General features: G+C 40.2%; 3 protein-coding genes across 4 annotated transcripts in view; all 3 read right to left on the bottom strand.

Moving 5' to 3' along the window:
- usp47 (ubiquitin specific peptidase 47) overlaps positions 1 to 9,296 on the bottom strand; it is a 20,090-nt gene extending 10,794 nt beyond the window's left edge. The window contains exons 1-7 of the mRNA XM_030116808.1: positions 9,252 to 9,296; positions 3,764 to 3,958; positions 979 to 1,095; positions 712 to 865; positions 523 to 619; positions 287 to 432; positions 99 to 178 (exon numbers count right to left, since the gene is read on the bottom strand). Coding sequence (XP_029972668.1) covers positions 99 to 178; positions 287 to 432; positions 523 to 619; positions 712 to 865; positions 979 to 1,095; positions 3,764 to 3,958; positions 9,252 to 9,296 — 834 coding nt within the window. The remainder of the gene's footprint in view (positions 1 to 98; positions 179 to 286; positions 433 to 522; positions 620 to 711; positions 866 to 978; positions 1,096 to 3,763; positions 3,959 to 9,251) is intronic.
- On the bottom strand, positions 6,042 to 27,714 carry vat1l (vesicle amine transport 1-like). 2 transcript variants are annotated; one of them, XR_003933559.1, is made up of 10 exons: positions 27,459 to 27,714; positions 26,735 to 26,864; positions 26,297 to 26,512; positions 25,394 to 25,536; positions 23,540 to 23,643; positions 22,911 to 22,966; positions 22,572 to 22,766; positions 17,733 to 17,816; positions 15,934 to 16,242; positions 6,042 to 6,054 (listed from the first exon to the last, which is right to left on the bottom strand). XR_003933559.1 is itself a non-coding variant. In XM_030116975.1 (9 exons), exons 1-9 carry the CDS (start codon positions 27,671 to 27,673, stop codon positions 16,144 to 16,146), a joined length of 1,242 nt encoding a protein of 413 aa, XP_029972835.1. In that variant the 5' UTR covers positions 27,674 to 27,714; the 3' UTR covers positions 15,895 to 16,143. The 2 variants fall into 2 exon arrangements, 1 of the variants encoding a protein (XP_029972835.1); XM_030116975.1 differs by lacking the exon at positions 6,042 to 6,054 and having other exon boundaries at positions 15,895 to 16,242.
- On the bottom strand, positions 10,624 to 11,896 carry clec3a (C-type lectin domain family 3, member A). The gene is made up of 3 exons (XM_030117197.1): positions 11,733 to 11,896; positions 11,536 to 11,619; positions 10,624 to 11,289 (listed from the first exon to the last, which is right to left on the bottom strand). The coding sequence occupies exons 1-3, from the start codon at positions 11,836 to 11,838 to the stop codon at positions 10,892 to 10,894; spliced, it is 588 nt and encodes a 195-aa protein (XP_029973057.1). The 5' UTR covers positions 11,839 to 11,896; the 3' UTR covers positions 10,624 to 10,891.

Here is a 27,714-nt window from a genome sequence, read left to right as displayed (position 1 = left end):
CACAGAAGGCCTTTTGTTTGTGCTCTGCTTTGAGCCCTCGGTCTGGTGGCTGAATGTTTGGTATTGAACGTGTGAGAAAACGTCTTGTTTTCTCCTACCTGCTCTGTCTGCTTCCACTTCTGCTCCAGGGCATCGAACATGACCCTGCACAGCTCTTGGACGTCATGCTGCTGCCAAGCTAAAAACAAACACGCAGAGAAAGTATGACTGAGTGCACACATGCAGGGTAGCGTTGTCATTTCTTTTCGCCGACACGCAGCCAAGCCATGTGAGCCCAGGAGCTCACCCTCACTGCTGTCCCAGCCGAAGCTCCGCGTCACATCAGTGGTCTCGATCGCTCGCTTCTTGCTGGTCTGCAGCAAGACAAACAGCCGCTGCAGCTGGTAGGGGATACTGGTGACTGGATCTTCCTCTGACTCCTCAAACTCCCAGCTGATGATGGACAGGAGGAAGACAAAGACTTTAGAAACTGTGTTCCATAAGTTAAACCTGATAGAGGAAGAAATGAGCATATGTCCTTACTTGTACAGTGCATTTCTGAACTCTGGCGTCATGAACAGTGTTTGCAGAAGACTGTTCAAATAGCAGGTCATTGCTTGGTTGACCAAGCCTACGTAGCCTAAAGTGGGAGCACAAAACAAGAAGTTAGGAGTCTATGAGGATCACATCAATTCCTGAATGTCACAACTGCAGCAGGCATCCACATCTCACCCGTCTCCGACTTGCTGAGGATGGAGGAGTAGGAGTAAGAGGGACTGCTGTAGTCACCACTGCAGCTTGCAGTGCCGTCTCTCGGTAAGGGCCCAATAAATCGTTCCTGGGAGCTGTCGTCCAGTCCACTGCTGTCTGCCGTTCCCGACTCATCCTGCACACAGACACGTGCACCTTGTATTCATCTGCTTCTTATTTACATGCAGAACTTCCTGACAACAATTTAGAAAGCGCAGCTCCTTTTGTTGATTTCACTGAATAACTTACCGACGCAATCTGGGGCTGTTCTCCATCTTTGTCTATCAGCTGGAGGAAATTCTTCTTACCACCGGGTTCAAAGGCTGAATCTGAGAGGGCCATCTCACTGCTGTGATCCAGTGGTGCCTACAGGGAACAAACAACAAATTCACGCTTCAGTTTCACAAAATGCAAAGAAACAGGATCAGCACACATTAAAAAAAAAAAAAACAAACAGGACAAACTCACAAGATGACTTAAACTCCCCAGGAATTCATTTTCGGTAAAATCCTTGTATTGACATATCGGAGGAAAGCGGTTTGAAGTCAACATGTGAACAAAAGCTACGTGATGGCCTTTCTCTCAGGGCACGCCGAGGATGAGCCAGCCCAGTGCTGCAGTGGAAACACGCAGTAGCTTAATCCACTGACCTACTCAGTGAGATAACAGACACAGCACCTGGGCTTTGGCCTGGGTCAGCAGCAGGATTAGCCTGGGCTCATTTAAGAAAAGGGAATAATATGTACACAAAGTGACAACCAAGTGAACACAACACTGACTGAGCATGTTAAAAAGATCTCCATTGTGCAGTTGTGTGGATACAGATATAAAAATATTTGCAAGCTGCAACACTGTTCCAACCAGTGACGCCACCTTTTTTTTTAAATGAGAAATAACTGGTGGAACAACCTCCACTCGCATGCTGAAAGTATAGCAAAATCTATCAGCTTTACTGACGTCATGATACGTCTGCTGGTGTAGCAGGAGCAGGGGGAAACAGCATATATCAAACATGGGGCTTGAATAAAGAGCAAGAATACACACAGGTTGAGAACCATCATGAATTATACCAGAACCTGCCAGAAAATACTAAACTCCACTGTATTCTAAATCAAACTGGAACCAAAATGTATTTTTAACAAGAACTTTGCCATCAAAACAGAGCATCTTTCAAGTTGCCACGTATAGCACATTCACTACAAAGGTCATCATAGTTCTATGATGATAAAACAGGTGTAATAGAGCTACACCTCCTATCTGCTGCATCATATTGATCAACCAGGGTCACTGAACCAAGAAAACACCTGAAAACTTCTCAGCATGCCTTATAAGCAAAAATCTATTAATGTACTGTAATTTAGCGGGTTTCGAGAAAACACTGATCAATGTGTGGCTTGTTTGCGCCTGATAGCTCTGCAGCTGTTTCTGAATAACCTTGTTGTTTTCTGCTGGAGGAGGAATGAAAACAAGTTGAGCTCCAAGTGTTGCAGCTGTTTTTTTGTATTGTTCTACCAAAGGGTTTCAATTAGTCACAAAAAATATTTATGAGACACAATTTTAACAAGCTGTGTGAGAAATGTAAGTCAGTTTGATTTGCCCTATTGAGTCACCAGGTTTCTTTGCCTTCAGAGCCGAGCTCCTCTGAACGTGGGCAATTCCAACCAGCAGCTGAGAAGTCCCTTGACAACTTCCAATTTGTTTTATTTTTGACAACAAAGTTCACCCCGGTTAGAGACCCACAGCTAGGGCTGGATGAAAAAAACTATATAAAATTTTTTTGGTGCTCGAGCATGACTGAAATGTCCAAACCCGGCCAGCTAGCACTCTGACGACTAAGGTAACAACCCAGAACAATCCACCCACAGCTAAACAACACCAGGCAGGATGCGATCAGTTTTAGAAAGCTTGGTAGTTTAAAAATGTCACACTTTCAGAATGTGTGACAGTTTTAAGAATGTTTGATGTATGGCTGGGCAATATATCTACATTGACGACAAATCAAAATTTTGCTAAAATTCTGTATTGAAAAACATCATTTTATCACCTATCGGCATAGCTTTGTGCTTTAAAATATTAGTTTTAAAAGTCGCTATGTTTCCCTGTTTCTTGCCTGCCTGTACTCACAGCTCCCCCCACCCCGGACCTCACTGCACGCTGGCCCCGCCCCTCCCTGAACACTGTCAAACATCTATGTGGTCCATGGGGCAAACCCGGGATGCCAGAGGGTCCGGTCCATCCTGTGAGATAACCGAGCATATAGTGGAATCATTGCTGCATTTTGTAGTTGCAGCTGGATTAAAAGAAGCATTTCATTATATTTTGCGACAGGATACAAAATACAAAATTGGCATGATGCTGAAATTGTACTTATTTTGAAGATGCATGTATTCTATTTATTTGCACTAAAACAATTGGATTTACGGATGTTTGTGCATTATCGTGCAGTCATCTCACTGGTCTAACCGCCTCTAGTAACTCCTGGAACTAAAATGAGTTTGATAGCACCTGCATAAACCTGAAAAACATTGATTTAGAACTGGAAAAATGAAAAAGGATCCCTGCTGAATTTGACATAATCCTGTACCTGTTGGTAAAACGTTTCATCTACCTATAAGTAGAAGGTGGTTTCATCCCTTCATCGCCTTGACAAGGTATTGAAGTGTCTCTGAGCAAGATACTAAAACCCAATCTGTACCCAGTGAAGGTCAAGCACCTTGTGTAAGTCATGTTACACTGTGTGTGAGAATGTGACTAACAGTGTGAAGCGCTTTCAGACTGCTGAAGCAGAGAAAATGTGCGACATGAGGAAAGTCCATTTACCGCTGTGACACTCCACTCAACCCAAGGAACACATTTTTTCATATATTTCCTCACCTTCGCTCCCACTTCAGCTCCACATTTATCCTCTGTTTTAACAAGCTAATCACAAAATTTCTCCCTACAACTGATATGAGATCCATCTTCTACTTGGAGCCGTGCAGCTTCATGTGGAAAAAATTATCACCATAGCATCAAAACTGAAAGATGGCCTCACCATATCCTGTGTGTTTCCCCACGTGAGGCCAAAAGTGCCAATGACATATCCGGCTTTGTGGGCAACGTCTTCATAAAGTTTGGAAAGCGTAGTGGAAGCAGGCAGGTTGAGGGTCAGCCTTTCGTTGACCGTCTTTGCACTGGTGATGTCCTGAATGATGCACAGCACTCTGGGCTCCTCGGCTGCATTTTGAATCTGCAAATACACAAAGAAGCAGTGACCGCGACGATCCGTGTTTATAACGTGCAGTCTGATCTGTCAAACTCACACCATTTTAAGGAAGATGCCAGGATGTAGACACAGACAAATAAAAACTCATTTCAAGCCAAACACAGGTTTATCAGACGAGTTAATCAAAAGGTTGGTTAATGTCTATGAAACTATATTTGTTGTTTCTCATGCTTAATTTTTTTTTCTTTCAAATCTAATTCATACTGAAGAATAAATCTGTTATGCTGATGGCATTTCCTTATCTCTACTGACGACAGCCCTGACAAAGCGGCTCACATTTTCATGTTCAGCCACTGGGGTTTGATACAAATCATTCCTTTCCGCATGGGCTGTACGATACATGATCAGTTGTCTCCTCAAGTGATACACCAGTGAGAAGTCATCCTACACATGAATAAATGAACCCAGACTGGACGCTCTGTGAAAACAGGTTGTTGTGAGGTATCCGCAATCTGTTAGACTAAACAAGTCATCAAAGTGCTGACTCATGCCTCATTATATATGCATATTTCTTCTGACACACAGAGCCAATGGTTTTTCAAGTGGAACAGGAGTTTCAAGAGGAAGCAAGTCATTCCCATCGAAACGCACCCTTTGATTGATAACTGGTGTGGCACCTTGTAGACTATAAACAAAAGTGAAAGAAACAAACACAAAAAAAGATCACTCAATAACCTGAGAGGCCGAGGCTCTTCAAGCCAGAATTCAACTTGTACATTCTTGACCTTGTTTACCTTTCAACAGCATTAGGCAGGATACTGGGAGAAAAAACTAGGAACTTGCCTTGACTTATTCACCCAGACAAGAAGGAGGTCAGGAATAGTAACTTTGTTAAAGTGTTAGTATTCCACTGCACATAAATTCACTCATGCTGGTCAATTCCTCGCCTCGACTGACAAAGCTCACTTCTATACCAGGGGTGTGAAACATATGACCAGGGGGGGACAAAACTGGACTGTCAGAGGGTCTAATTCAGCCTGTAAGAGTTAAGTTGCAGCAAGACTTGAACTTTTCGTGCAATGTTGTATCAACATTGCAAAAGACCGACACATTGTGACGTGATTCTGTTTCAATGCACTGCATATTCCTTTAAATGAAATAAATGAAAGAATTCACCGTGCATTATTACTCTGCATGTCAACGTGTTTGGACAATTAGATGTACCCCACCAGCTCAAAAGGACATGGCCAGTGTGACTGAAGGGCAAAAGAATGGGCATTGTTATTTGAAAGAGCAAATCCCAAAGCACAAACACATTATCATCGACTCATGCTGGGTTTTTTTTCCAAGAATTATCATAAATGTGCAAAGATCTTCATGAGCCTATTAAATGTACATATTGTCAGAAGTTTAATGTGTTTGTTTGCACTTAAACTAAAATGTAAACATGCTCTTCAGGGTCGCACAATCAGCCACCTAACTGGGAAAATGTCACAAGTCTGATCGTGACAGTTCATTCATGACACGTTCTTCTTTTCCAATATCTTAGCTTTTCTGACCTCAGGTTTGATCTAAAAAAATATTTTTAAATGTTAATTATCTGTCCTGAGAATGGCTAGTGATCGTCTTTATACTCTCTGGGCCCCTGTGGGAGCAGCTGTGGTGTATGTAGCTCCTGAACTAACTCGACATTCACCCCGTTTCATGCCAAAAATGCAATCTTATGTTTTGCTTTAACCTTTTCCTGGACAAGTGGCTTATTTGGTAACTTCTGCCAAATTTATTTAACCTCATTTGTTCATATTATACATTATTTGACAGTAAGGCTCAATAGTGTTTAAGCTTTCGTTTACAGAAACACAATGACACTTTCATCATATTCAGATGGAGTTTTTCCTAATCCAGAAATAGTACAACAAAAGTGCGTTTATATTTTTGTATATAGAGAAGTGACAATGCTGATAAAAGCCTCAAAAGTTAAAAAACAGTAATTGAATAAAAAAATTAAACTGACTTAAAAGAAATTCATTATTCCCCCCCTACAAAGAGTTAATATGACCATGACGAGGCTGTGTCATGCATCATGCTTTTTAAGAGAAGCACACACTGCTGTCACACACCTGAGAAATCCTCTTCATTTCATCAAAAATACTCTGTCTGCAACTCCAAAACACGCCCTGATGTTTGATGGAGACAGTGAGGGTCAAGAACAACTCAAAACACACAAAAATGAAACAAAAAAAACAAAAACAAACAAAACAAAAAAAACCCCACTGAATTCCCATTAAACGCAAAAACGCAGATGTTGGAGCTTATCGCTTGGAAAGGCGATCACATCATCATCATCGTGACATTTTTATCAGCCGCTGAGATCTTGGCAAAATGTGACTGACTGCTCGCATAAAGCAGTCGCAGCTGACAACACACAAGTGTATTATGAGATTAAAGGTTATTTTTACCGTGGATATAATCACTAGGTGCCGACATGAAGCCACAGGTAACGCAACAGTGCTGATATTTCTTCATCCAACACGTCCCGAACAACCTCAAAGTGACGGCGCATCAAAATGTTGAAAACTTATTGCATTGAAGGTGGCAGTAAGACGGAAGGAACTTAACAAATTTCTCACTGAGAAAAAGATGCAGTCAAATTAACTACATGCTGTTTGATTACTTCATGCAATTCACATGATTACGATAAACAGATGAATCCACAAGTAAATATTTGTCTCTAAACTTACTTTAAAAACTATGACAGCATAATGAGTCAGCACTGATATGAAGCACATGGAGTAAAGTGATATGTATGTGAAGAAGGGCTTTCCCTGCTCCAGTGTTATAAGTTTAATGTCACATGGGCAGCATAAAATTTCAGATTTTAAACTAAACATATTTTCAAAAGCAACACTCTAATCTCAACACTGAATGCAATTTTCCCTAGTTTACTCAGTCCAAACATTCATCAGAATCATTTGTGCACTGAATAAAAAGACAAAAAGCTCACAGTTTGATTTCTTCCCTGTACATTTCTTGTTTTGCTCATTCAGAATCAGCTGTGACAGATGCACGCAGTCTGAAAACTATGGAATGACTGTGATGTTGCTCAACACTGAAGTGTGGCACTTAAACAAAAACCAACCACAGAAAACTTATCTAGAGCCACAAAACATCTTCAACCTTGAGAAGACAACAAAGCCTTTAAACCTAAACATACAGATACACTCTATTATTAAAAGTGAAACGTATGTACACATATAAGAAGATGAAACCCAACAGTAAAGAACACTGTATGACAGTTTTAGCTTCTATGGTCATTTTAGTTTTTTGATGGCAAGTTTAATTCTGGTCAGCATTTTTAAAATCATAAACCACTTTTTCTTTAACATTGGATTTCCTTTTTAATCGGTTTAGCTCATTCATCATTATTACTTTTCTATTCAACTTCTCATACATACACATAAATCAGGATTGTTGGCAGTGAAAGTAAATATGTCAACCTCGAAAGACAGAATTTTTTGTAACAATTTGATTTTTTTAATGGTTGATTGTTCTGCTCCACTGTTCTGCTCCACATTTCTGTAACTTTAATGAAACAATTTTTGTTTTCGGCTGCCATTTCTAATCCTAGTTCCTCTGTTCAACAACAACAACTGAGTAATATATGATGATGCATTATGGTGTGCTCATAATTGGTCAGCATACTTTTAAAGCTACTTTATTTAGATTGTGAAATATTTGATGCATGAGATTCTTTGTTGCTAAGAGCTTGCTGCATTTACTGTATGAAAGGTGTTGCACAAGGTTTATGATTGTTATTATGCATGATTGACTTACCTGGAATGGGGATTGACAAAATGTATCATCTGAATTGAAAAGCATTGTTCAGGTGATGTGTTAGCGTGTGATAAATGTTTTAGTGACACATTTCTGTTAAAACTAAAAGAGACCCTTTAAAAAAAACTGTTTAACTGCTAGAAATCACATTATGTTCACTTAATGTCCACATCTCCTTCAATAAAGGTTTGTCCTGCAGCGTTAATAAATAAGCCATCAGTAAATCTGTGTGTCTAAAGGCTACAGTACAACCATAAAACATACCGAAACTAAAAGTGTTGCATGGCTGCTTTATCGAATCGAACGTTCTCACTAGGAATACATGTAGATCCATGCCTGTGGCTCTGCAGCTGATGTCAGTTTAGAGAAAAAGCAATAAAAACACGACTGATGTCAAAGAGAGAGAGAGACAAACAAATCTGTACCTGCGTATCAAAACTCATAAACCTGACTTCCGTGATTAGAGCCTGGAAACCTAAAAGTCACTATGTTCAACTGAGCTGACATATCAACAACCAAAACGTAACAAATATTGCCAAAAGGCAAAGTGAATTACTTTTCGTCTTGTGTAAACACCACAGAAACAAAGAACTGCGCTGTAAATAAACTCTTTACGGCATTTTGAAGGTTAATATTAGCCAAGCAGATGACCAGGCTGAACAAGGAAATGCGAAATAACTTCTCATCCTGGCAGCTCATCTCGGGTATCAAAACAAACAGGCAATTCATTAAATCAACGCTTGGACGTACACCCAGATCACTGCAAGGAATGCAGGTTGTATATTTTCCTGGCGTTAGCTTGCGAGTTTCATCATGCTAACGGTAACGCTTACAACAGAACTACAAGCACTGTCCTAAACAACTCATAAATAACAACCTGAATAAATCGCAGACGACACGTTTCTAACAATGGCGTTAGATGATAATCGTTTCAACAACAAAACCCGTGAAATCAACTGGTGTGAGCATTTGTGCTTTGACAAAGCAACTTCAAAAACAAGTAGATTAGCTGGTTGCTGCCACTGACCAGATTTAAAAGGCTAACGGCATCGGCTAGCCATTTCCTCCAAGCTAATGTTATGCAACTTAGCCAAGAAATGTTGACAAATGTCATATTTATTCGACTTGATAACATCATGTCAGCTAGTCCAACTGAAAACCATTTCAGTTTTCAATAAAATCAATGCTCAATTTTAAAGGGTGAGCGGCTGAATGACATGCATGTTGAGGGTTTTTCCTGACTAAGTCACTTCATCTTAGATAGCAAAACTAGCCGCTAACTGATGTTAGCTCGAGCTATGTCACGATAGGCCGTTCAAGTCATGTTTAGCTAGCTGCTAGCCTCTGGACGACACAGCAAGACCTCAAAGTCCAAAGTACCGCAAAAGTTTCCGTCGTTATGAATGTGCGTGGCCTCTAATAGGCAAGCGCTGACGCCTTTAGGCAGGCTGTCCGACCCGGACCAGGTCCGTGATAAGCTCACCTCTTTGGGTACGAACTGGTTCTCCTCGCTAGGCACCATTTCCATTTGTGCGACAGTTTAGACCAGCATCTATCCGGACGAGGATGTCAGCGAAGAAACTTTGCGGCGGTGAACACAAACATGGTTTGTGTACGGTTTGATGTAGATTTGGATGCTTGAATGCCAAAATTAAACTTGTGAAAAGTTGTAGCTTTGGAAAGTGATCGCGACACTCCGGTTGTAGCACAAAGTGTCCTGCTATAAATGGAGAAAGATGGCCGGTGGTTTACTCCGCGAGACTTCACACAGGGAGCTCTGACGTCACGCTCCGTCCAGAGAGCGGCGAGCGTGACGTGCGACGACGGCGTGACGCCAGGGAGTGCGCGTGAGGGCGCGTGTTTCATTGTTTTGAGATTGAAAATGTTTCCCAGAAGGTTGATATTAAACACGTTTGAACTGAGATTAAAGCGCTCATCTCATCTTGACCTAAGTTACTGGTTACCTATTTATTCAATGAGCTGAAGCAGCATCCTATTTACAGTTCAGCTCTTGCACAGATGGTCTCCCCTCTTACAATGCTTTTTATTTTTCACACAGACAGCTGCTCGGCTGTTCAGTATTCAACATGAACAGCTAACAGGGTAACTGACTTTTCTTTGTATTTACAGTTTGCAAATTGAACATGAACAATGAAAAATGTGTAACTCATGCAGAAAGTTTGAGGCCTGCTCCAGCACCCTATTCCCACGAACTGAATGAAGTGGTATAGATGACCGAAGGATGGACAATTCACCATCTTCATCTCAATACAAAGTGGAATTGCAGCAACCTACAGTACTGTATCAGGAATAGCTGTTGTTTTTTTATTGATTCACTCTGTATTATGAACAGCAGGTTTGACACTGACTGAGTCATGGTGGGACATCAATCATCTGTTCAAAAAAATCACCTGTTTCTGAAAGAACAAAGCCCTTTTTTTCTACATTTTGGGTGAAAAAGTATTCTTAAATGAAACAGGCACTGCAAACAAGTGTGTGTGTGTGTGTGTGTGTGGGGGGGGGGGGGGGTTCAACATTTTATTGTATTTTCCACCTTTTTCCCTTCAACTTGTTCATGTCTGTAAAGAGAAATTTCATTAAATATAATCATTAACATAAGTTTTCTTTGCCTTAAAAAAAAGTGTAGCAGTTACTTTCATTTGACTGGTCAGGACCAAATTGGGTTGTTTATCAATATCATAAATATTTGACCTTTAATATTACCTTTACAAGCATTAATTGTCTGAAAATAGACCTGTGTTCTGTGTTGTTCACATTGTACACATTTTTATCAGGTGCACAACTGTATGAAACACTTTCCCAAAGCAAAGTGGCAAAATACAGCAGTGTTCATGTTTTATTTATATTTTTTATGGGAAGTGAAACGCAGAATAAACAACATGCAACACGTGTAAACAACAGGACAAAATTTGAAGTTTGAAAAATATTTTCTTTTCTTTATTCTCATTATTTTTCATGTGGCCCCAGTGCTCTTACACACATCTGCCCTATAAGGATGTGAAAGTCAAATAACTTATTATTTCCTATAGCAGACAAAGCTTTTCTTGTTCTGTCCAGTCCCGATCAGTTAAACCCGCTTGAGTGCCGATGAGCAGGACCTCTTCAGGGGATGATGTATTCACAGATGTACTTCTTGAGGCTGCGGCACACCTCGTCGGCCCACCTCCCCTGCGCGGCCACGGACAGAGCCACGCAGCTCTCCCTCTTCGTCCCGGTGGGCTGCTTCCTGGAGCGGTCCCAGTTGAAGTAGCTGACCGGCATGCTGTTGACGTCCACGTACTGGCCCTCCTTCACGATGTCCGCCACGCCGATCCAGAAGTCCCTGGAGCCCGGGGCGCTCCTCCTGGCATAGTCCCTCAGCTCGTTGTTCTCCGTGGCGTCCCGCGGCGTGGCCAGAGTCCCGCCCTGAGCGATGCAGTCCTCATTGGCTTCATGGTAATGCTTGGGCTCCTCGATTGTGAGATAGCACTTTTTGTGAGCTTTGATGCCTCTGAGACAGACTGGAAATGTCACGAACCAAGAGAATTGTGAGCTTACAGGGTTTAAAACAGGCCCACTTTGCAGTAGAAGTAGTCAATGTATTTGTTGCAAACTGTTATTTCAAAGCAATCCTTTCCAATCTAATGTTAGTCCGACTGCCCTCTACTGGTAACCCAGCACAGATTAAACTTTAGAATATCTGATACATTTATTAACAACCTCAGAGTACAGTACTGCAGGATAATATAACACAGTATAAAGAGTACCTGTCTGCAACGCCTGCATTTCCTTCAGCGAATTCACCTCCTGCCACAACCTCTCCAGCTGGGACTTCACATCATCTTCCTCCACTGCCGCATCACAAGAAGGAGGCAGGAAAAACAGGTCAGATAGGCATCGCTGCACAGCACATCACGTACTGAGGGTGTGTGTGTGTGAGAGAGAGAGAGACAGGTACAGGTACCTCCACGCGCTGAAACAGCTTTCCTGGTGCGGGATGGACGGCTGCAGCAAAAGTGAAGCAAGGAGCAGCAGAGTACGAGGACTACATTGAGGGCCAGACGTGCCATGTCTGAGGCCAGAGGGTCCCACAGTGGCACTCTCTGTACAGCTGTGAAAGGAACCTAAAGTACTACAGGCAGCTCAATATATACTGGCCCTGTGTGTGTGTGTGTGCCTCTCTGGGTTCTCTCCCTGCATTGGCTACAGGGCTGTTTGTTTTTGTCCAAACATCAGGAGGAGGCGAGGAAGGAAAAAGGAGGGAGGAAAATAATGATTTCCTTGTTTCGAGTTATTTTTAGATAAATATTGACTCGGGAAGGGGTGCACTAAGCAGTATTCCCTTTCATTTCACAACCAAACTGGACCTTTATTGAGTTTGCCACCAATACAAAATGTTTTTCATCTAAGAGCCGTTATTGGTTAGTTGTGGTCTCACATCACTTGTAAAGGAAACAATATCACCCCCTGTTGTCAAATCACACCAACACTGCAGCGAATTCTCAGACTTATTCATAATAATCTTTTAGAAAAAGATGATTCTACATGTTTAAAAACATTTATGACTGGTCCCTGCATTAATATATCTTTTAAAGTTACCGTTCCAAAGGTTGTTATGCAATCTTCAAAAATAAAGCTGCTGTTATACCTGTGGAGGTCCAGGTCTGCTGCTGGCAAAACTATTTTTAGAGTGAAATGTTGTATACTGATGGGAGGGGCGAGCTAAATCAGAAAAACCCCTTGGGCATACAATCTCAATATAGCCATACAACCCTAAAACCAGCTCAGGTAGGTTCTCTCATGTTTGAAACCTCAAAATGAGTATTATTTGTTCTTGAGCTCCTGAACATTTGTTTCACTGCAGGTTATACAGAGAAAAAGCTGGCTGCAGTTGTCTGGCCAGGAATTGGGCCTTTGCTCTAGGATGAGCTTCAAAACAAATTCTACTTGTAAGCGACTAGTGAGCTGTTGCGAAGGAGTCAAAATTACGTACATGCACTTAACATCAACTAAAAATGTTCCCAATGCCTGACTCCACTTACCAATGAAAAAATCAGACATTTTGATTAATTTGTGACCAAAAATATGGTCACATTTACAATTCTTTTCAGTATAAAAGTGGTGGTGAAGCTAACTGTCATATATTAAACAATGCAAAACTACATAAGACAGTGTTCAACATTTGTGGGGCTCCAGATGTAAAGGAATATGTTGAGTTTCTCTTTAGCTGTTGTTCTTCTAAGCTTTCAAAATTGTCTGAAAAAAATTTCACGAGTGTGGTGAAGGTTTTGAAAAGTATATTTACTACAAAATTCTTGAGGCTACCACTGACCCAACGTGTTACAAGTTATTTTGTTTCATTGTGTCTGAATTTGCACATCCTAATTTAAAGACACAAGGTGTTATGCTTGTCAAAGTTGTGTAGGTTTCAATCCAGTAATCCAACTACCCCCTCCAAGTTCAAATATATGTGTATTAAACAAGCTGTTATATGATCTGTGAACGAGTGGGTGATTGTGAGTTTCTATGTGTCGGTGTTTTAGCAAACCTGTCCGGGGTGCACCTCACTTTTTTCGTATGGAGTCACGGGACTGGTTGTGTTCCTACAGTGGATAAATCAGGTTTCACAGATGAACGTATTGACCGATCAAACTGAAGCAACAAAATAATTAAATGCTTTGCAGACAAATTTATTCAAGTAAACAGAGCTGTACTCAAAGTACACAACAAATATTTGACCACAGGTAAACCATGTTTTATAAGGGTTTTTGTGAACATTATACTGATGCAGAAACGCCTCATTGCAGACATTTCTCTCTTCTTTTTTTTTTTTTTTTTAAACAAGGCATCGATTATTCATATGCTCAACATCCACTCTCTGGTGCACTAATAACATACAACATTAAAGGCAATCAAACAGATGTGATGATTGCCATCATCACAATTTGTGTTTATTTCCTGTGATGTCTGGCAGCTTGTCCAGGGTGTATCCTGCTCTTTCAGGTCGGCTCCAGCGCCCTGCGACCTTACACAGGATATAAGTGGTATAGCAGATGGATGCATGGATCGTTTTTCATTTGTTTGTTTTCCTAGTCTGAAAATCTAGAACCAAAGTTTACACTCTGTTTATCACTCATCTTCAAAGCTCATAAAGACTAATTTCACTCATTCAAATGAGTTTTAATTTAATTTTATTACCATGACTACCAAACACTGATCTAATTGTTTTTATAGTTCTACAAACGAATCCGAACAAATCAAAAAAGCAACACCCTAATTATGAAATGGTGAGTAAACAGTGAAAATTAAACAATTCAGGGTTCCTTTTAACTTGAGAAACAGAAAGACTTGAGCGTCTTACAGCAATGGCACACAGATGAGGAGTAAAACAGTTCTTAATAAGCTTGAATTGTTAATACAGTGCTGCTCAAACCTAATTCAGGCTGATTTTACACACCAGTGAACTGTACAAAATAATTTTACACAGATTTTTATGGCACTTGTGTTGTGAAGCTCCCGTAAGTAAACTGCTTTGGGCAGACAAAGCAAACACTAAATATTCTGCTCCTGTCTGACATGTTTTACTTTACACAGAATAAAAACAATGTATTCATTCAAACAATATCTCAAGTTTACAATTTTTTTGTCGGATTAATTTGTCTGTACTAAAACTTAGATACGATTTGGAAGCGTTCTTAAAAATGTGGAATATTTTTAACTTTGTATGGTGTTGGACACACCTGTGCTACACTCCCAGACCACAACATCAGATATACCTGGACAGCTAGGCAGAAACGGAATCCAAGCAATACAGGCATCAAGGCAAGGTGGAGAGACCGGCCGGAGATCGAACTGAAACTCAGCAGTAATTAAGAAAGTGGCATACGAAGCAAAATGAGCTGATACAACGCTGCTGAAACTGTTTATCTACTGGGACTTTCATGCATCTCAACACTTTACAAAAAACTGGCCAAAAAATAAACACAGTGAGAGGCAATTGTTGGAGAACAGCAAGAATGGCTTCAGACAACAGAAAGAACATTGAATCAAATACTTTTTACAACTGAGACATGGAGAAGAGCGTTTCCAACTGCACGGCACATCAGGGCTTGAAGCAGATCGGAAACAGCAGAGGATCACAATCGCTATCATTCCTGAAAGTGAACTGAGGCTACAGTACACCCGAGCTTTCAAAGAACAGAAGCACTGTTCGAACTCTGGCTGAACTGATGAGTTTTAATGTCTGGTGCAACTTTTGAATGGCACGATCACAGTTCAGCAGCACCAAAGCGTTGAGTCTCTCTGCTTATGAGCAATGGTTTGGGTTTAATGATATCCTCAATGATGGAAAATTTCTTTTAACTTTTAACTTTAACTTAAAGTTCATGTTCCATTTCAAAACATTCTTGGAAACTGCTGCGATCTCAAATAGTTCTGCAGTTGTCAAATCTCCAGCAGCTGTGTGACGCTACTGTGTTAATATGGCCCCAAATCTCTCATGATTATTTACATCTTTTTGCTGAATATGTGCCACAAACAATTAAGGCAGTTCTAGAAACAATAATAGGAGTCCAATGTGGTACCAACAAGTTGTATCTGATGTTCTGGTCAGTCGATGTCTCTCTCCAGACAATAGGGAGCAGAGCAATTTCCATGGTGGAGCTAAAATCCTTTTTCATTTAATGTCTACTTGAGTCAGTCATTTCAAGTATTGATCAGCCAACAAAGGCACTGTTGATCCCAAAATATACTGTTGGCACTGAGAAGAATGTCTAATGCAAATATCTACACACAGCCAGTGATGGCTTGCACATTCCTGTTCACTCCTTTGATCAATAACATCAAAACATAGAAGTCATTGTCAAAAAAGACTGCCTCAATACATTAAGGCAGCAATAATTCAAAAACATAGTTTCTCCTGTGAATTATTCCATTCATCATATGTGCAAGTTCCACTATCTTATTTTTAAGGGTTCCAATTAAACAGTGATTATAGCAGGTCTGCATGGTTAAATGTGCAATGAGACTGTTGCTATTTCAATTAATATTTGTTAATACAATTAACTCTAAACAGGACCTATAGATCTTTGCAACAGTGGTTGCCATGACTCCACCCTCTACTCCAGTGAAAACTGTAACACTGCTCTGAAAATGGTTTGTCAAACATTTGTCCAGACATGCAATGTCTACGCTTTGCTCGACTAATCAATTGACAGGCAACACACAAAAGGCACACACACACACACATAAATCCATACATACCTACATTCATGCATACAGCACATGCATACTCATGTACTCTTTCGTGTGGCTGTGTTTCTGAATCTGTGCAGCCTCTGCACGTTCTCGGGGCGTGGCGGCGGGTTTCATTGGGTCTAATGGATGAAAGGCATTCGCTCCTTGCTGTCGTTGTCTCCCTCAGGCTCCTCTTCCTCCTCTCCTGCTTCGCTGGTTTCCGTGCTGTCACTGGCCATCTAGCGGGAACACATTTTCCTGCCATCAATAAACCTTTACCGAGCTCTTCATATGGAATACCCACATAAAAGTGAGCTGACATTCAGCAGCGAAGGAAAAGTGCTGATGGGCTGCTATATGCAGGGTCATCTCTCAGAATGAGCAGCAAGCACTTTTTCAAGGTAAAACGTTGAGATCGCCATGGAAACCGGTGCAATAAAACAAGAGTGAATCCCGTTCGGTGATCACTGATGACCCTAATATGATCTGAAATGTGCTGAAATATATATTTCTTTATTAACAGCAAATATCACTCTGCCGGTCAGCCAGTTTATGATCTGTATGCTTAACTATGGCAATCCTAAATCTGCTCACACATTAAATTCATCTGGTCAAATGCAAAATAAGCTCTTCGTCTTGTACGGCAGGAACAAGAGCACGGGGAGTGAATGAGAAATGAGATGACAAAGGGGTTTATTTTCATAGTTAATTTGTTGGGGACTTTACACCTCCCGTGTAATTTTACCATCATTTTCCTCTTGACACCCTGATCCACTGCACTGGATCATTACTGTCAGGAAGACAAAATCATTGCTTGGTTTTTGTCATCAGCATTGGTACAGCCAACATTCAGATTAAATAACTAAAGATATATGGATTTCAAAATCTCATTAATAACCTGATTTGAATAATCTTGAATCAATTTTACAAGAAAAATAGCGATCATTCTTAAATTAATGTGGCCAATATGAAATGTTCATCTTCTTTTGTTCAATTTGTTTTTTGTTTCAAGAAGCAAAGCAGCAGGTAACCCTCTCCCTTCAAGATCAATCACCCACTTTTACTGAGAAAACTATAAGATAATGTGAATATTGAACATCTACAAGATATTCAACGTTCACACTCTAAAGGTCCACCCATACAATGACATTTAAATATTTATAGCGCGTCAAGAAAATATTCACAGCACTTTCTCCACATTTTGTTCTGTTATAGCCTGATTCCAAAATGGATTCAATTCATTTTCCCTCAAAATTTACACGTAATGACAACATGAACATTTCAACAAAAAAAAAAAAAAAAATCACATGCATGTAAGTAATAACAGTCCTTCTCATGACGCTCACAATTGAGCTCAGGTACTTCCTGTTTCCACTGGCCATCCTCGAGATGCTTCTACAGCTGAGGTAGAGCCCATCTGTGACAAATTCAGTAGCTTGGACTTGTTTTGAAAAGGCACACACCTCTGATGAGAAGAAAAACAATTTTTAGCATGAATGTCAGGCATCATGTTTTTAAGAATTCAGGCACTTCCCAACACCAGGCCGATACCATCCTGTCAGTGAAGCAAGAATTTAATATATTTTGCGAATGAAGCTTCAACATAACAAAATGTGGAAACAGTGAAGCAGTGTAAATCCTTTCCGGATGCGCTGTATTCACCCTCTTAACTGATGGAAGTGTCTCAGAAAAAAAAAAACAAAAAAAAACCAGTTGTAATTGGTGTTACCAGAGGGGTGGGGGACTTCTCAACATCCAGTATGAGCTTTCCTATGTTTCCTCTGTCATGAATTCTCTGCATGGCCTCTTTGACCTGAAAACAAAACAACATCAAGTCATTTTCAGTGTTTACTGTCAACATAAGAAATGCTTATAAGGTAATCAGGAGGAAAAAGAAAGAACAATCAAAAACGTCATTTTGCTGCTGATTGCAACATTTTGGTTTAATTAATAAAATTAGCTCAAAATAGCTTCTTTCAGTGCAGTTTAAATAAACCATAAGCCTGAAAACTCCATTCTTGTTTCATGGTTCTGAATCACACAGGACTGCTTTCTCTGAACAGCAATAATAGAAGCTCACTCTGTGAGAAACAGCATCAATGCTGAGTAAATGATGCTGACTCACTGTTAAGAGGTGTTTGACATCAATTCAGTTCAGATTTATAATACACACACACAAGCATCACTTCATCTTTGATTGCAGGAATAATACAGAGTACACATCAGACTGAATTAACCATCTGCAAGCATGAAGTAGGCTCAGATAATAAATTCCTTCAGGGAATAACATATATTTTTGAAACCTTAAAAAAAACTTAATATTCTTCAGCAGTTCTGAAGTGAGTCACTTTCATTAAAAAGCACACCGAAGCATCATGAAGTCTTTCATTCAGACCATACGCAGTAACTTTCCTTTGTTTAATTTTTCCGAAAATGAATACAAAATAACTTTACTACAAGTACAATATTTGTGAGGGCATTTTTAATATTTACAAGGATTTTAGAATCACTAAGCACTACCAACAAGAAATATTTCCTAACTGAGCAAATAATGTTGAGTTTGCTCAGTATAATCCTCTGCAAACTTTCTTCTAAACTAAAAGAAAGTCCAGTATTCAACCAAGAATTAACGTAAAACAACAGGATGTGCATAAGTGAAAGTTCCTCTTAAACTTTGAAAACCTCTGTTGTATAGTCAAAGTGAAATGATGTTGCTTTAAAACTAAAACACTACGGTTCATCCTACAAATTACCTAGTTTATTATATTTGAGCTTTCTATCACCTTCTGAAACAATCTGGAGTTGAAAAAAAAAAGCCAGAATTTCACTGCGGGGTTTTCAATGGAAACAGCTACTCCACTCCATCTGCTGCATGTTCAATTTAACAAACATATGAAATGATCTTATCGAACAGATTGATTCTTGGGCTAAAAAGTGTGGAATTCAATTCGAGACAAATCAGCTGCAGCCTGATGGCTACAAGCAAAGCACTGAGGTAACTGATGGACTGCAATTATGTTTTTTTCTTCACTGCATTGACCTCTCAATCTGCCCTCATGAATAATTCAGTAACAGGTCGATGATATCGCCATGGATTTATGCAAAGACGGTGCCAAACCAAAAACCGTGGTAAAAAACTACATTTCAGAAGTCATACATTTTTCATAAGAAAGAACAATAGCATCCTCTGTTTGCTGACAGGATCTGGAATTAGGAAGTGACATTTTAAACAAAGACTCAGGTTGACATGTTTAAATTTTAAATCATTAAATCAATTTCATGGGATTAACTCAGTTATACTTACATTAATGGAGCACATGTTGCTCACCATTGACTTTTTTTTTTTTTTGGCTCAATGTCGCCATCTAGTAGTATAATATAATAAAAAGGCATATTTGTCTGAGTCTGCCTCAAATTGAAGGATTATTGCAATAATTCAGGTTTTATTATGACATATCGAACAGTATTCTCAACCTGTAGACCTGCTGGATTCACACTAAGCCAGAAAACAACTGTCTGCTAGAACTCAGGCTTTTTTTTTTTTTTTGTTTTTACTCTTTTAGTCCACACAGGCACAAATGTGTCCCTTTGTGTTGAACCCATTGTGTCACTAACACACAAACCGCACAACAATTCAGCTAAAATCAAGCCAAGAGCAAAATTAGGTCAGGAATTTGTTCAGCAATTCGTTCCCGTTTACAGAGAAGAGGGAATAAAGTCCTCTCAGATTTGTGGAGCATTATGTTCGTGTAATGACTGCACTATAAATGCACCCCAACTTTTCGGTATACAAAACTATAATGTAAGTGACAGAAACATTATATTTGGATTTGCAGTACAAACGGCTGTATAACAACCTGGCATTACTCAGTGCCAGACAAACATAAGTTTCAACTTATTCTATAATGAAAGATTTTCATAGTCAACAGGCCAACTAACACATTCTCAATTCTCCTTACAGGCAAATGAACAAGTGAGGCTGGCTCTGCTCCTGACACTACATCCCACGCTACCCTCTAATGAGATTCTTCATGGGCAGTGGATCCAGTGAATAGCCAGAGCAACCTGCCAAAGTTTAATGACAACAGAACACTGGAAGTTTCCCATGAGAAATAATAATATGAAGGCAGTAATGATTTCATCAATATCTCTCAGTGAGAATGGCTCGTTGCCATGTTTCCTGCGATTTACTGCTTTCAGTGCCTCTGCATTTATCACAATTCTTCAAGTATTTTAAGGAAGCTGAAGAAGATATCTCAAGGACAAACCTTTAACTTTCAATATAACTTAGCGGCTGGGATTTGTGTCAGTGTGGCATAGTTTAAAGTCTCTGCACATCCGCACAGGTTTTTCCACTTATTTTGGACAGTAACACCTATGCGAGGAGAGACATTTGTGTTATTTAAATTTACACAAGGGCAGAAGACTGCCAGCAGCAATAAAACTACTAAACACAGTCCTTCAATGACTTTACTCTTGCACAATATGCAAGTTACACAAATCTGCTAATAACTACATGTCAGCATGTGGAAATGTCAGCTACAACAGAAAAAATCATTCTACCTATAACTGGATCCAATACATCTCCCCTCCATACCATGCTATCATACCATAGTTCTCTCATACACTAACATCTAACTTGATAGCATGACTATCAGCCCTGTTGTTATGCTGCTATGGACACCACTTGTACAATAATGTGTATATTTACAGCTATTTTTGCACATTTGCGACTTTCTATTTGAAGATTTGTTCAATGTATCACTGATTAAAAGTAAAGCTAAACGTATTAGAATATTTTATTAGTGTTATTTTGTTGTGAATGTAGAAATAGCTGATAAAACAATTCACCTCAATTGCATATATTCAAATTCTTTGAGGCACAGCTGGTCATCCTGGTCATTTTACGTTATTAGATGCAGCATGTCAGTCAGGTCAAAGCCTACTGCTCCCTGTAAATGCGAACAGTCATGCAGAGTCACAATATTCCCAGAAAAATAGGTTCATCACATTAGTCAGATAAAATTTCCTACCTGACAATGTTCATGAAATCAAATCATTATGTACATCTGGTTCATGTGTTACTTGATGGACTCTTTCTTGGTCTGCGTCCTTCTTTAACCAGCGTAGCATTAGACAGCAGGTATAAACTCTCTTACATTGCCTTGATATGAACATTGATAGACTTTATAAAAAGTAAACAGATGATTAATCAACAACAACAAGCTTGACAAAAACAGAACAAGATTAAAAAAAAAGAAAGAAAAAAAAACACTTTCCCCACTCCTGGTTTTAAGCCTCTGTATCATTGTTGATAGAGATGGACACAGATGTTGTGTGACAGTAAAACAGAACGATGATATGACAGTTCACCAGAAACAAATGTAGAGAAGTTGAGATTTCTAACCAGCTATAGAAAAAACCCCACTAAAGTTCAAAAAGTATTATTTCAGATGGAAAAAGAGGGACTGTCACGGAAAACTCGACCTCAATTCTGCTCAATAATAACAGATCTCCTTAGAGGAAGCAGCATGTTACATGATTTTGATAAGATACTGTTCCCACTCTGTATAGCTTCTTTTATTACTCTGGAAGTGAAACACAATCTCAACAAACCGAGCGCACAGCTTTAACTCTGACTTTAGTAATTGGGTATTCAATTGTCCATGTCTTGTAAAACATTTGGCATCAATGTTTGATTATTTTTACAAGGAACTTATTTTCACATTTTCTGGGAAACTATTGCTCTTTATGCTAGTCTACATTAAGGGTGAAAGTACAAACTACAGTGAAAAAAAGAAAAGCAGGACTACTGCATCGTGTACACTAATTCCTTTCCTATTTTTTAGTTCACCACAGTGCGTACTTACAACACAAAACATGGCTAACGAAGAAAACAATCTTAACTGTGTGGCAGAATACACTACCATCATGACTAAATACAAAAGAGGAACACTTAACATTTGGTCCAGGTCCACATTTCCCCAAATATGATTTATTGTGATGTTCGTGAAAAGAATATAACTACTGAAATACACCAACTACCAAGAATCAACCGTTTACCGCCATCTCTTCCTGCTCTGAACAACATTTTCCATCGAGTGACGTCCACACACTGGGAAAAGGCAAATGATGCAGTTATGTGTGCATGTTCGCCGCGTTGGCCTATAAACTGGTCATGATTAGAGTGGGTTGTGCATCTGCTGAGCAAACACTCTCCGGAGATGGAATAACCAGTTGGACAGAGGCTTTAAGAGCCTGTAGGAATCGGGAGTGAGGTGATTGATGTATATATTGCCTGATGGGTTATAGCGTGGGTGGAAAATAATTGTGGAACAGGAAGATTCAACCAACCTGCCATCTGTTGAAGAATGTCCAGGAACAGCTGACACTGTCCACAGCAGTGACAAACAACAGATTCTATACACTGCTGCGGGATATTTACATAAATCCTTACACCTTCCCTGGAAAGTCAAATTATGCTGCGGCGGTAATAAGATCATGTTTAATTTGATCATCCCCGCCCGCCCCCCCCAGTCCATCTCCTCTGCTCAGCCCAGGCTCTTACCTCCTCCAGCGCCCACAGCGAGTCCACCACAGGCCTGATCTTCTTCTGCTTATAGAGACCCAACAGTTTGTCCATGACTGATTTCACAAGACTACATCTCCCCTGTTTGAAGAGGAGGTTGAGGAGTGAAAATCCAGCTATGACTTTGTTCTCCTCGTATAGTTTTATAGGATTCACTTTCTCCACCTGCCACCACTGGAGAAAAAAAAAACAAAAACACAAACAAAATCAGTGACTCATTTGTTTATGAGTTTAACTTTCAATAAAATGCAATGGACTGGGAGGTAACGGGGCACCGCTTCCTTCAAATATTGATGACAAGCTGCTTGTCTGACTCACAGATTTTGCAAAGCTGAAGAAACTCTTTGTTTCCCCAGTCACCATGTTTGACGCGCCTGAAAAAACAAATAAAAAGAGTTTTGTATGCTGGACAGGGCAGGCAGCCATGAAGCATGAAGGAAAAGGTGGGTAAAGGGGGGCAGCTGGCACCTTTGGACCCTTGCACCCTTAAATCTCTGAGAGTATATCATTAGCATACAGTCAGTATTACTATAACTGATTAATCTAATTCCGTTATTTGATTCACGAGGCTTGACAGGAAGTTAAGAAAGATAATGCAGCTCATTTGTGAGCTCTGGACTGTTTTCTGGCTATTATGTAACCGTTTCTGCTGCCAATACATGAACATATGCAACACTAGTATTAACACCATCCTGCCTTTCTCTTTAATGAAGCAGCAGCCAGGAAACAGTTAGCTTAGCTGAAGGATTAAAACAACTTATCCAACTTGGTCCAAAGTCAATATAACCAAAAATTCTGTTTTTATTTGCAAAGTGTGAAATATTTCTCCACCCGTTATTCAATTTGACCAAGCATGATGGTTCCTTTCACATTAGGCTCAATTGAGTTGAAGCTCTACACTGATTAGTAAATATCACAAAGGGAATAGTGGGGGTTTTTTTTCTCACCATACAGGACGTAAGTTCCCAGAGGCTTCAGCAGACTCAGACCTTTCCCCGTGTTCTCCCCACACAGACAGTCCAACACAATGTCCACCCCCTCCGGAGAAATCCTGAAGCAATCAGGAACACAGCAAATGGTACGATGCACAGTTTTAACATTAAAGGTTGAGCTAATGGTTATTACTGCTGCTGATTAATAAGCAGATGACTTGACTATAAATTACTCGCTTGGTCAGCCAAAAAAGACAAAAAAAAAAAAAAAAGGGTTAATATATTCAGAAGTCATGTTTAATACAAACAATAAAGGCAAAAAACAGTCAAACTGAAACGCTACAGGAAAAAAAATCTAAATAATTGAAAGATATGATTACGGTATTCATGAAAATATGGATGGTATTTTTCACATTTTAGCAAACTAGTAAAGTATATGTTAAAACCACCCATTCGCAGTTGCATAATAAAGACATGTTATTCACTAAACCGTTATGTTAATCATTTAAAGCGCTACTGTGTACAAACACTATGAATGTCTGAAAATAAAAATAGGGAATATGAATTAGTCCAATCAAACGCAAATGCTTTGCATTTGCAGTAATGCATCTATAGCCCAGTGTTTGTGATTTAGAGTATATTCTGAGAGTTCATATACCCAGACTGTGATTCATGCTCCGAAGCAGCTTCAGGTTTTGTCTAATGATGCATTCATAAGATATAAGCATCAACTCTCTGGGGTGTTGCTCTGAGCAAACGCTGCAGTACGCAGCCCACATTTTTCTTCAGCCTTTGGTATGGAGTTTCCTTAACAGAAATTACTGATTTTTTGCCGTCGCTATATTACTTCTTCTCAGTAACCCATTCTGCATTGACAAAGTCTGTGGTTTTATATCATCCAGGGGGAATCAGACCAAAAAGAGTTTTTCATAATGAGGCTCATTAAAAAGAAACGGATGTAAAAGAATGATTGGCATGTTACTTTCATAATGCCTTACTTTCTGCCGTGTGGCCTTGAACACCTGCTTGGCTTTACTGCCTGGTGGTCTTGTGATTCTCATAGTTTTTTGCCCTTTTTTGTAAAAAGACTAATTTAATTGTACTTTGGGCTTGATCCTGGGAAGAATGTGTGGGCTCAAGAGATGAAAGGCATATTAATCCACTACCACAGCTGATATGTAGGCAGACAGCATGAAACATCAATTACCAAAGAAGCTATTTTAACCTTGATGCATTACAATCTGACAATGACAGCAGTGCATGCAAACACACAGCATATAAATGCATACATATAGTACAAATCACCCTGGTATATTGCAACCAGAAATAACAGTAAATTACTGATGAAGCTCTGGAGCGTAGGAGGATGTGTGGGGATGAACTTTCTAAAAACAGTGAAACTTTAAGGCATAAGTTCAGCGAGTCAGCGGTGTACTGCAAATCAAACCTTATGCAATGCAGCTAAAACTGACCGGCACTGTGGCAGCACGGTCAGCGGACTGTGGGAGTTACCAGCAGTTGGCCCTAATTGGCTCAGTTGTTCCACGTTGACGGTACAGATTTCCACCCAACAAAATGCTGCTGCTCTCAGAGACGAGCCATGCGTTGCCATGGGGACGGCTGCCACCCAAGACCAAACAAGGCAACCGGTAACATCTGCATCGTCACTCAGCCCTCTCCCCTCAGCAGAGTCCACGTTATCACATTAGTTCATACGCGCAACAGGCTCCAGCAGACGTCCCCTGTGATGCCTTCAAGAGCTGTATTTTTACCCTCTTCTTTCAATCGATCTTGCAAAAGTGCATTGATAAAAGCTAAGCGCAGACTTCTCAGCAGCACATCACTGAAACGGCCGATCGACCGACTTACTTTTTGATTTCTTGTAAGTAGTCGACGTTTCTGTCAAAGAGGTGAGTCACCGAGTCTCTGATGGCGGCGTGTTTGAAACACGACGCAGTCCCAAACACTGTGACGTTAGACACGGTGGAGCACAGCTGAGCGACGGCTTGACCCTGGCAGTGACACAAACTACAATTTATCAAAGCATGACAGCAGAGAGAAGGACTTCCAATGTGTCTCCAATCCACTCAGACACAATTAAGTAATCCACCACGAAATTAATGATGTTGTTAAATTAGTAATCTTAGAGATAAATGAGATTTATAAATACAGGCTACCAAGAGTTGAAACAAGGGCACTTCTCTTTAAAAACAAAAGAAAAAAAATGGTTTAAGTTTTAGTTAAATTCAATTTCAGCATTTCAAAGCTTATTTATTTCAGTCTTTTTTAAAAGAAATATCTTCAAAATAAAATCAAGTACATGAGTGTCCTTGATGTTCTGTTCACTTTACATTAAGTTTTCTTTGTTTTTCATCATACAGTGACAGGAACACAAGGACCATCACTTAGAAGCAATGGCAATGGAGGGTGGAGGACAAACAGGGTGGCCAATCACATCATGGGCACAGTGGCAGCTCCACCCCTGTTTGCAATTACATAAACAAAACTATTAAGCAACTGGAGAAAAACTTTTGTTCCATTTGTTTATACTATCATAGCTTTAAAGGGGAGTTCAATTAATCAGGTAAATCTACTTTTTGGTGGTTCAGTGCCTTCAATCATGCATCAGTCTGTATGTTTTAAATGTCTCTCTGATCCAACGCACCTGATTCAAGTGGCTGAGTCAAAATCAGGTACTGCAGCGGCCTGATAATGAGCCATTCGTTTGACTTGAGAAGCAATGGCACAACATTTATAATGAAATGGACTTACTACACCACCTCCAGCTGAATGGACTAAAACTGACATCCCTTCTCGAAGATTGGCCACCTCAAAGAGCATCATATAGGCGGCCACAAAGTTCAGCGAGAACGCCGCCGCCTCAGCAAAAGTCATTTCATCTGGCATCTTGAAGACAAAATCCACTGGCGCACACACCACCTCTGCCCAGGCGTTGTAATTCACAAAGGCCATAACTCTGTCACCTATCTGAAAGAGAAATGTTAAGAGTAGCAGCATAACAAGCACACAGTCATGTGAACCAAATCATGTGTGGCACCAGGGGGATGGTATTTAGAAGTACTACATAGATTAACCCTTCTGCATTGTTTCACACACATCAATCTGCATTATCCATAGTTATACTGATTGAGATTCTGTAGCAGAATTTGCTCAGGCATCACCACATAAAAAACTGATAATTTCACTAACCTCAAATCCCAGAGTGTTTTCACCCACTGATTCTACTATTCCGGAGCATTCAAATCCAGGGACAATGGGAGGTTTGGGGGGATTATCAATAGTCCCCAGACGAACCATCAAATCCAGGAAATTCAAGCCACTGCAAAAAAGAATAATCAGGACCTCTCCTTAGTGTCTATAGACTTTACATCCATCAGGTGCATAATTTTGGATGAAAAACACGCCTCTAATCTCTCTCCTACCACTTAGTTTTTATTTATTAAACGTCTGACCTGAGCTGTCAAGGGGATTCGGGGAGTACCTTGCTTTCCTGTTATTATCGGCGGTGACTCACAGGATTTTCATCTGTGGGTTCGAGGCCACGTTCAGAAAATACTCTCCTCTGAATCAAATGAAGTACACTTTAATTTATTTAGCAGGAGTTTGCCAAGACTGGCTCTGCTGCAACCTGGGGCGAAACGACCTGATCTGCGTGCTACAGTCTTTTGAGGCAGAAACTGATTTTAAAAATGACTGATTAGGATATTTCCTGACCGCAGTTTTGCTTGTTATGAGCGGGTATCCTGGAATCTATAAAAAAAAAAAAAAAAAGGACCTGTGGCTTCACGACTGCGATCCGCTGAGTGAGATGAAGAGATGCAGATCACAAACACACTGAAACGCTGCAGAGAAAAAGGTGCTAAAACACATGAGTATAAGAGCTGAAGTGGAGGAGGAGAGAGTATTTATTTACCATGCTTTGACGCGGATCTTCACTTCACCTTCCTGAGGCTCGGGCATTGCCTTCTTGGTCACTCTGAGTTTGTTGAGACCCCCGAAACCCGCCAGGACCACCGCTCGCATTTCTTTGGCATCGCCGGGCGACTCCGGGCTTTCCGCTTCTTTCCCCACGTTCCTGTCCAACATGTACTCCGTCTCCTCTGTCATATCTGCTCCTTCTTTAGCCATGTCGGAGACCAGCTGCCTCTCTGCTCCTTCTTCCACGGTGA

This window comes from Salarias fasciatus, chromosome 1, assembly GCF_902148845.1.
Source record: "Salarias fasciatus chromosome 1, fSalaFa1.1, whole genome shotgun sequence".
NCBI classification, from domain to species: domain Eukaryota; kingdom Metazoa; phylum Chordata; class Actinopteri; order Blenniiformes; family Blenniidae; genus Salarias; species Salarias fasciatus.
The sequence above is the reverse complement of the archived record's forward strand: the minus strand, read 5'-3'. Positions and strand labels throughout refer to the sequence as shown.